This window comes from Oryzias melastigma, linkage group LG15, assembly GCF_002922805.2.
Source record: "Oryzias melastigma strain HK-1 linkage group LG15, ASM292280v2, whole genome shotgun sequence".
Lineage (NCBI taxonomy): Eukaryota > Metazoa > Chordata > Actinopteri > Beloniformes > Adrianichthyidae > Oryzias > Oryzias melastigma.
The window spans coordinates 19,712,652-19,723,189 of record NC_050526.1 but is presented as its reverse complement, the minus strand read 5'-3'; the positions used below and the strand labels follow the sequence as shown (position 1 = coordinate 19,723,189).

Sequence of the window (10,538 nt, the reverse complement as noted above, 5' to 3'; positions counted from 1 at the left end):
TCAAGATTTATTGTCAAATGAAATTTAGGCACATTATTTTAAACACATGGGTTAAAACACAAAAAAAATCACAAAAAACTAAAAGGGAAAAATAAAATTGTTCAAATAACTTCAGTTTTACTTTACTCTGAATTTACTTTTCAATTAATGATTTTATTACTTCTTTTAAATTGTTATTTTTTAAATCCAGATGTGCTTGTGTGGTTGTGACCCCTTTTAAATGTCTTTCAGAATTGATAAAGTTTCTATTCTATTCTATTCTATTCTATTCTATTCTATTCTATTCTATTCTATTCTATTCTATTCTATTCTATTCTGTTCTATTCTAACAAAAGGAAACACAAAAAATCCTGCAATTTTAAACCATTAAGGATAATTAACACTACACTTTTATAGGAGTTTTTCATGCATTCAACCCCACATATTACATTCATTTTACTAATACATATTTGCTTAACACATAATTAGTTAATAATGTAGGAGCGTCTGCCACAAGCTTGGATTTTAGTGCTTCTCTGGCTCTCGCGTTCCTTCCTTTCCCATCTGTACATCCATTCTGACCCACAATTGTTTGTCTATTTTTGGGATTGTCTGATTAGGGGCCAGATGTGCCGACTGTCTGGCAGCAGCAGAGGTCTGTGAATAGTGGAAGCAGCGGAGTGACAAGGGGGAAGGGGTTTTAATCTGCTCTCCACTAAACTGTAATCAGGCTTCAGGCTGCACAAGGATGGATGGGGGGGCACTCTCGGTGAGACAGGGCCCCTTGCTGCCCGTGAGTCTGCACCAGCAGTCCCACCTTGAAGCTCAGCGCGTTAGTGTGCGTGTACTGAACTGTGCACTTGGAATGTGATTGCAACCTTTGCCCAGCTGTCTGTCTGGTTAACCTCACAAAGGGGACAAAGACGGGAGTGCAAAAGGGAGCAGAGTATTTAGTGGAGGACGCTGTCTGAGACTCCACCAGAAAATCTCTTCTAGCCACCATCATCAGTTTCTAATAATTTGCAGAATGCTGCAGGCATTCATTTCTTTGCCCACCTGTCTCTCATCTACATGCTGTTACTCCCCTGTTTCTTTTCATTTCATACATGAGCACATTTGACTTTATTCAAAATTAGGAGTGTGCCCTCACTTTCTAATAGAGCACCAAAATCTTATGAGGAGAGAAACAGAGGGAATCGTGTGCAAAAATAAACAGTCTCCACATTGATTAATTCATTTTCCCATGTTGACTTGCAATCTTCCCCATCCTAGAACCAATAATTGTGGATTTTTTTTTCTTTTTTGTTCAGGGAGTGTGTTTTAGTTTAGGCAAAAAATCGGACTCAGAATCCATCCAAGCTATGGCTCATCTTCTGGAAGAGGCTGTATTCTGACATTTGATGCGGCTTCTAAATCTGAGACACAAATCTACACAAGCATTGTTAGTAAAATGTTATGTTAATGTCATCCAGAGAAAGATAATTCAAAAAATTGGCACATTTAGAAAAATGTTTTGTTGTTAAAGTAAATAGGCTTTTTTAAAAGAAAAAGGACTTAAATGGTGACCAAACACTATATCAACTTTTGACTTCTATAAATGGGACTTTAAAAGTGCTATTTGTTAGTCCTTGCCAAATGTTTGACAATTTAAAATAAACTTGTTAAATTCCTAAAATTGTGGTCTAAAACCGTCAATATGCTGCCCCCTAAAGTTTGAAACAAGGTATTACAGTTGAATTTTGTGATTGGTCAACTAGCTTTAAGTCTCTCGTCATTTCAGAAGTTTCATGTCCTCATGCTCTGCAGATCCATAAAAGCCCCGCCCATATTTGAATGCCTGACACAGAGAGTTGAAGATTCACCACACGACCATGCGACCATCGGGTCTCCGTGACACGGAGACCGGCAGAACTAATGCCGAGAGCGCTGCGGAGCTTGCTTGCTCACTAAACCGGTCCTCGGAAAGCTGACTCACTGGCAGACAGAGAGCCACTGTGGGATGTGGAGGCAGCCTGCTTGGGCCTCCTGAACCTCATGATTTTTTTCTTTTTTCATCAAGACAATAATAAAAAGATCCTTTAGTTACCTCAAGCCAACCTCACTGTCACTGCCAATCACAGGTCCAGACCCCACCCCACTCTGCTCAGGCTGCCTCCCCTAGCCCCACCCCCTTTTTAAATTTTTTAAATTTGGGCTGAAATTGGAGTCAGCCTCCAACTGTCCTGTTTGGTTTCCCTTTAATTAGCTATATTAGTGTCTGACAAGGTCTCCATCATCAGAAATTTATGGACCACGCAAAGATGTAAACCGTCCAATGCAACGTCTGGAAAGTCCATTCATTTCTGATGATGGAATCCCCGACTGGATTATCCCGCTTGTAACAAGGTTACTGATGAAAGAAATATGTATTAAATCAAATATTAGTACATTAATCTTGTCATTTTTCAGACTAAATATTTTTTTCCACAAGAAGGAGGCAATTTGATACTGTTGCAACACGTTGCCATAGTACCGGTTACTGAGTCTGCACCAACGATAAAGACTAACCAGTTGAGGAAAGTGGTATGCTAAACATTAGGTGATACAAAGCATCATTTCAGAGGGAAAGGTCACCACTTAGCGATTGTTTTTACCCAGATGATGAAGCAAAAGTTTGTTTCAAACAAAGTCCCTTAAAGTAGTTTCCTACAATACTTGTAGTGCAATAAATATCCACGTGAATCAACAAAACAACTTCTTTCATTGACTAATAGTACACTTTTTATTTAAAAAAGCGGTAAGGTAAGCAAAACAGGAAGAGTAAACTATTTGACTGATTCTGATTGATTTGGTTTATTTCAAGCATAAATTGTGGACAATACAAGACAAAAAAAAATCACAGATTTTTGAAACTCATTACAGAAATAATGAAATGCAATGATTAACAAAAACAAAGACACTTATGTTACAGCTTAAGAGTTTGATTGCTTGCTTGAGGAGTGGGAAGAAGCGAACTTATTTAATCCCTCCCGTATAAAGTTACTTTATTTTATAGTCTTGCATAGTTTTCGTAATCCAGTTTTAATCAGATCAAGTGCAAATTTTTTCAAATAACAAAATTAATTAAATTAACCAATTACTGTGTAAAATTAAATGCAACACCACCATTGAATGTGAATTTTTGATAGAGATAATTGTATGTCTATCATAGAGCCATTTAAAGGACAGAGATCTTTTACTGTCTTTGCTGTTGAGATAAACTGGAATAACGTATGTCTACATATGTTCCAAATCTCTTTGGTTCTGGTTATCAATGTTAGGCCTGCACAATACTATGGAACCTTCAGGCTATGTGACAGGAATTTCTTTTTTAGGTGTTCATAATTACTTTTTAATGGATACCCTGGACCCAATCAGAATCAAGTATTTTGTACTATATACACCTGGATCATGCTGTAATATAGTATACTACTAGTATGCTACAATGGTGAGTGGCATCCCAAACTCCTATGTACTTTTTTCTTTTTTTTTCTCCTGCTTGCAGCCTTCTTTTGGTACTTTTTCTCCACCAAGAGTGTGACAAAAAGCCACATATGTAAAGTAGTTGTACCTTTGCTAGTGTACAATATTTTTGTGCCACACAAAATTGACAAAACAAAAAATCAGTTTGACAGGTTTGTGCTAATCTTGCCCATGCTGAAGTAGCTCTCACCTGCAAAATACCTCTCTGAAAGGCAAAAGCAAAAACCTGAAAATGTAGACAGGGAAGCAAAAATTGCAGCGTAAACTATTGTGATGCAGAGGAAAGGTAAGAGCTGTAAGTACACATAATCGACATTTACGTGTGTTAACAGTTTGCCTGTAGCCAAGAAATCAACTCTGCTTTTGCTGAGCAGTTGTTCAACACTGACTCCTCTTTTAAACACTTTTATGTCCTGGCTATTCCAATGTTAACAAATAACTGGGTTTCACATTGCATGTCTATTGAAAGAGTGGAGCTGCAGCTCTACAGCTTACCCTTGCACACGGATAACCTAACCCTTCCTTACAATAGCTGCTCATCTGTTTTGACTTGCTGCCTACTCATAAGCAAGCATTATCTGGCAGCACGTGCCCCTGGACAGCAGTCTTGTGCCAAGCACTATTGGATCTCCCCCAGAACACCTCTCTGTCATACTGAGAATGGATGAATGCAAAACCAACTCCATTAATCATACTGGTTTGCCCTGTCTCCGTTTTTCTCTGCAGCTGTCTGCCACCGCAGGAATTAGTCATAATTCCAACCTCCAGCATAGACATTTTTTTCCTCATTGTTTTAGGAATTATTTAAAAAATAGAGGTCAGGAAATGTCTTTGATAATAGTCCCCGAGGTGGACACTTAGATATGCTTACCAAAAGGAATATTTTCCTTAAAAATGTCTGTAGTTGTTTCCAAATTCCTTCAGTACTCACTGCTTATATGGAAATATATGGACTATATGTATACTATATGGACTATTTGCAATTTTATTAGTGTCCATATCTACAATTCCAAAATTCAGTGACCTGGAAGTTTCCCATAAATCTGTAGGGAAAAAAACAAACTAGTGTGCATGGATGATTTGGTAGATTGGCAAATATAGACTACAATGCATTGTCATTTGAAAAAAAAAAAGTGTTTAAATTTAATTTTTTTGAATCATCCAAGTTTTTATCTTTAGAACACTGTGGATTCATAAATAGCTTTTTAAAATGTTCATAATTACTACATTTTTACTTCAGAAAATAGATAATGTCATATGTGCTGTTTAGAGGAAAAAATATTAATGAGCATTGCATTAAAATTCAGGGCAGTAAATAGTCCTGTTCTATATAGGAAGTAGTAAGCAAATTTGGACATAGCCTTAGATTGCATATAAACCAGTGACATGAATAGAGATGGACAAAAAAAAATAAATAATAAATAAATAAAATAAAAAAAAAAGCATTTTACTTTGAGGTTGAACTGTGAAAAATGACCTCTGCATGTTGTGTACTTTGCTACAGTTAAATGTTTTCAGTCAATAAACCAGATTATTAATTAATGAAAATATTACAAGTCAACACATGGGTTAATAACAGTGGATATTAATTATAACAGGCGGAAAAAAATCCAAATTTACATAATTGTTTTTTATTCCACAGTAGAGGGTGATAAATAACAAAAGTTGAGCCGGGAAACAAATAAAGCCAAATGCTCGGCAAAACCATGGAATGCAGTGTTGTAATTTTTTCCTTCAGTTGATGAGCTTTCATATAGACCTGCATTTCTTTTTAAGAGATGTTTTTGGTTGACATCTTAATCAAATATATATATTATACTCTAAAGATGTCAAAAAGAAACATTAAAGATTGGCATTTATAGAAGCCAAGGGTTTACCATGAGTTTATCAGGTATTCCCTTTGGGTTTAATCAATTATTTTCAATAAAAATTGAATTTTACAAATTGATGTCATGTTGTTTAAGGAATACCCCAAAGCCAGACAACATAAGATGAAACACAATGTCTTGCGGCCATACCTTTATTGTTTACAGGTGATTCAGTAGCCCAAGGGCGGCTATAATATTTTGAAGCGGTTTGTTTCATAGTTGCAGCTGAACAGTAAACACTTGGATTTACTCTGTTACTTTCCTCCTCTCTGTGTATCAGATATAATGGTTTGAATGGGAATTTTTTTTTTTTTACTCAGTTTTTTGCAGTTAATTAGAGGTGCAGGTTTTTTTTTTACCCAATATTTTCTCAAGTGAAGCAGTAATTTTTTCATAATTGAAAATTCACTGCTTCAAGCAACAATGTTCAGTCGATTACTGAAATTATCTATCTAGTTTGGTGATTATTTCCCCAAGGTGAGAGCGGGAAGTTTCTGATTGTTTTTTGGAATTGGGACTCTGTGGTGTCTACAGTGTATTTGAAATGACGCCATCTATAAAAAGACTGACATACAACATTAAAATATTAGTTTAGCTTATTTTCTTGGGATAGTCGATTGATAGTAAATATCTTAAAGTCACATTCTTAATTATAATTAAAGTGTTTCACAACAATATTCCTCAATGCTCCTTGTGCTGTGCGTTTTTTTTCGCTCCCCCACATCAACACACCTGACTGTAATAAAGGTAATTATCAGGCCTGATAACGAGCTGAATCAGGTGTGTTTGGACAGAGGAGCACAGAAAACATACAGCACATGGGGAGCGTTGGGGACTGGCATTGATTAAAGGGTTCAGGTAATGTGTCAACTTTGTATAAGCCTCTGTTTAGCCCAGGCGATGTTAGAATGTCCTTTTTCTTTCATAAAGTTGCCCTTTACATGATTTCCAGGTGTGGTAATTCAAGGTAATTTTGTTATATTTTTGTTTTTTCTATTTTTGGATTTAAATGCTGCTTAATTTAATGAAACTTGATTTTTCATATGCTTAGAAAATGACATTTTACAAATAAACCCAGTGTTTACCAGTCATAAAAGTCCTAAATACTAATTGTAGACATGTTTTTTTTTTTTTTTTTTTTTTTTCTCTCTCTCCACCGGTAAAGCCACTAAACAATATCCCAGCTTCACGATGGGTGTTTGTTTTGAAAAATGCAAAGCTCAGTAGGTGCAGGCACGGTTCTGCATTTCTCCTGCTAAGCTGCGTGATCAACTGTATCACTTTTGTAGCTCCCCACTTTTCTGCTTAGTGTTATTTTCAACTGCTTAGCCGTTTCAGACTGCATCAAATATCCCGAGAAGATTGGGAACAGCTTATCTAATATTCATACTTTTATTTATATCTGCTTTCTTCCTATACCTTAACGTACGTCTTATACTCAACCCATGGAAGGGCATAGATGCAATCTTTTTATAATGCAGTATTATATGCATATGTAAAGCAATACTTAAGCATCATAGTATATTCTCCTGGTCACATTAGATTATTTAAGTTATTTATTCAAACCTAATAGCCGGAAAACAGCTCAGCCTTCTCACTCCCTGATATGCTTAAAAAAAAAGAAGAAATGAGATCTATTTGTGGAAATATTGCTTTAGGTTATGTTCTTGTAAAGCAATCATAACAACATAATTTTCCATGTATTGTTTGTTTATATTCCTTTATGTGAAACATGTTACCTCTGATCACAGTGTAGAAGCAATATCACTGTAAAGGAAGCTGCCAACCATGTCTGTACTTGATTCCTAATTTTCTCTTCGTCTCAGCTCTTATCATTTCAGATTTTGTTTTTGTTGTTTGTTTCAACCTTACGCACACACATAGGTGCTCTCACATACGTGTGCGTGACGAAACCATGTTCACCTAAAAACTGCACACACACACTTTCTAGATGAACACACACCGGCTGAACAAACAAAACACCCCATCTGTGATTCCTTTCAAAAGCTTCTCTAAATAAGTGCGAGTAACTTTCAAACCTTACACATTCACACAGGCACACACTTCTACTTCAAAAAGAATACATTTTCTCAGAGCTGACTTGCATACTTAGTTTCATGTTGCCTGTTGTTTATGACTCAGAGAGCAAGGTGTGACCCACTTGCTCTGTTCATCCTGTTGCTATTAAAGGAGAACGCTTCCCCAGCATGATGGGTAGTTGTTGTTTTTACCCAACACAGCTGGGTTTAACAATGCATAAACCTTAGGCATTAGCTTTGCAACAAGGTTAGATATGTCATTTTTCTGTTATAAGAGAAACTTGGAGATTTAAAGAATGTAAGGTTTATTTCGTTGTGTTTTTGAATGTCAAGTGCCATACATCATACCGAGGAAAGCACAAGGGTTCATGACGTCCTCCTAGAGCCGGCCTCAGCCGCGTGTCTGCGTTTCGCCCACAAAAACAAACGACAATCAAAATTTGCAAAGATGGATGTGCATACCGTATATCTTGCAATTGTCCAGATGACCCCACTTTTAATGTAAACATGCCTAGGATAGCACAAAGGTTAGGGTAAATGTGTAACAAAAAATGTAAATGCCAAGTGCGTGTGTGAGAGAAAAATAGAAATAAATATAATGAATCTCAATGACCCAAGCTCAGGACCTTTACCAAAGGCCTCGGAGCGACAGGGTTCACTCGTGGGTCTCCTTGTAGTCTCTTTGCTGTTCCTAGGACTGCACTTTTCTGGACCGAGATATGAGTAAAGAATCAGCTGTAGCCACTCATCCACTTTGGGGGGTCACCACTCTGAGTGCTCTGATCACCATGTATACACATCTATCTCATGTTCTTTCTTCCTACTGTTTCCATCACTAGGTATTGCCACATGCACCCCAACGGCTTTCCTCTGTTTTCAATTCACCACCACAATGTATGGTTGGTTCCCCATTACTATCCTGTCAGTCTACAGCTGGAAGTCCCACAGGATCATTACTCTCTCAGATGTTTCCCACTTTGACCTTGGCATTTCCAGGTCATATTCCATACATGTACTCCTGAATACCATGCCACTTGCTTGTGGCAGTCTATGAATGTGTTCCTTGTCAGCATCTTACACTCTACAGTTATGTGCTGGATTGTCTCAGGTGCTTCTTTGCACACCCTACACCTTGAGTCTTATCTAGTGTGGTAGATCTTGGGTTTTCTATTTCTCTGGTGGTCAGGTCCTGCTCTTGTTCTGCCTTTAGGCCAGACATATGAGCTTTTGACATAAGCCCCTTCAATGGCCTTTAGCATCCCTTACTAGCTATTGATAGAACTTTTGATACCAGCCACTTTAGTTATGGTTCTGTGATACATCCCATGATGATCTCTTCTCCAGTACCACATCTTCTGCTCGCCATCGCCTTAGGCATTCACTGAGCATGTCGTCAGTTGGGGCCTTGCCCTTGATGTTCTCATGGATCTTGGATGTTTCATCCTCAGTAGTGGCTCTCGGGCTCACTAGTCCTAGTTAGGGTACAGTCTCATGGTGCTGGATTGGGGATGGAACCCTCCATGTATGGTGAGAAGCTTTCATGTCTTGACGTCTGTGGTCTGTATCTTTTCCTTTGGCTACTTTACTATTCCTGGAGGGTATCTGGTCATTGATGTAGCTGTTCATTCCCCCAGGTCTTGTTCTTACCACTGAGATGGCTTCTTATGACTTGCCTTACTCATTTAATACATTAAAAAAAATGTAACTAGATGCACAAAAAACTTATAAGCAAGACTGAAACCATGTTTTAGTGAAATTATTAAGTACTTAAAACATGTTAGTGACAGCGTTCGAGCACATGTTTAACTAGTAACCAATCCACTTTTTGGCACCAGGTAACAGGTGCATAGTTACACAACAAGAGTAGGCAACAGAAGGTGGGTGTGAAACACTAGAGCACCGACTCTTGGTGTTGTCTCATTCTTCCCATCTCTGATTACATGTAACATCAGATGACACCACCTGCCAGCAAGCTGCCTGTAATTCTAGATATTATGAGGCAGTGTCATTACAAAAAAATAGATTTTTATGAAAACCTTTTTAATTTGCCTCTTTTAAGAATAGCACATCATTTACTGACAGCCTGTGTTTTGTATTTTTAAATTATATTTGTCTTGCACCTCATTGCTTTTTCCACAGCCGGATTCAAATCAGCAGCTTTGACAGTGAAAAAGTAATCTACTTACCATCTGTGCAAAGACTGTGATGTTCATTAACATTTACCATTACTCCAATAAAGGTCTTTGGTATTTTTAACCCAAAACAACATATCTGTATTGTTCTCTCTGTAAAATAATCCCCTTCTCTTCTTCTTGCTATCAGTATACCTGTTTTATAACAGTTTTCTGCTTCTCCTCTTTTTTTTCTTCCATGCCTCTGCTCTTCTTTACTCTGGCTAAACTAACCTCTGACTCCTTCAGACTGGCAGTATGAGGGTAAGAGGTCAAACATCTGGTGTTTGTTTTTCCTTTTCCTTTGCTACTCCTTGGTGTTTTGTTGTTTTCTTCACTTTTTCCTCCCTGTTGAAAGTCAATCAGTCGCACCCTTGCAATACATCAGCTTCATGGCCAGTCGCTGTGCGGTACCCATCTCTCACTAGAGTCTCTGTCACGTGAGCTCCTTTACACCTCCCTCGTCTCCTCCATCTGCTGCTGTCTGTCAAACTGTCATTACCTGTGTCCCATGTGTTCATACCATCCCGCTGCTGTGACCTCCATCTGTGAAGCTGTGCTCACCTGTGGTCCCACTCATGATGTTGTGCTCAGCACCCTGTTTGTCTTGTGACAAAATCATAAAGTCAGTTTGTGCTGATGTTTTTGCTGTTGCACTAATACATTTGCAAAAAAAAAAAAAAGAAAGTGATTTGACGTTTACTTTGTTTTCAAACCAATTATATCTTCAGTATGTGTTTCATTGTTTTGCCAATATAGTCTAGAAACGCTGTTAAGCACACATTCAATGTAAAATTAAATACTTCGAGAGGTTGGGAGTTTTTTTTTTTTTTCTGTCAAATATGGTTTACGTTATGTCACTTTATTTATAATTTAATGTCAAACTGTTTTTGGGTATGCATTTTAACAAGAATGACTAACACTGTGCAAGCTCAAACAATACAATGCAACATGAATGTCTAGGGCAGGGGTCTCAAACT

The 10,538-nt window shown here is 37.6% G+C and overlaps 1 protein-coding gene across 2 annotated transcripts in view; it reads left to right on the top strand.

Annotated features, from left to right (window-relative positions):
- The window catches only part of pcdh15a (protocadherin-related 15a), a 249,589-nt gene that overhangs the window by 93,733 nt on the left and 145,318 nt on the right, over positions 1-10,538 (top strand). For both annotated transcript variants that reach the window (XM_024296795.2, XM_036215572.1), the window contains one exon: positions 9,808-9,822. In XM_024296795.2, coding sequence (XP_024152563.1) covers positions 9,808-9,822 — 15 coding nt within the window. The remainder of the gene's footprint in view (positions 1-9,807; positions 9,823-10,538) is intronic.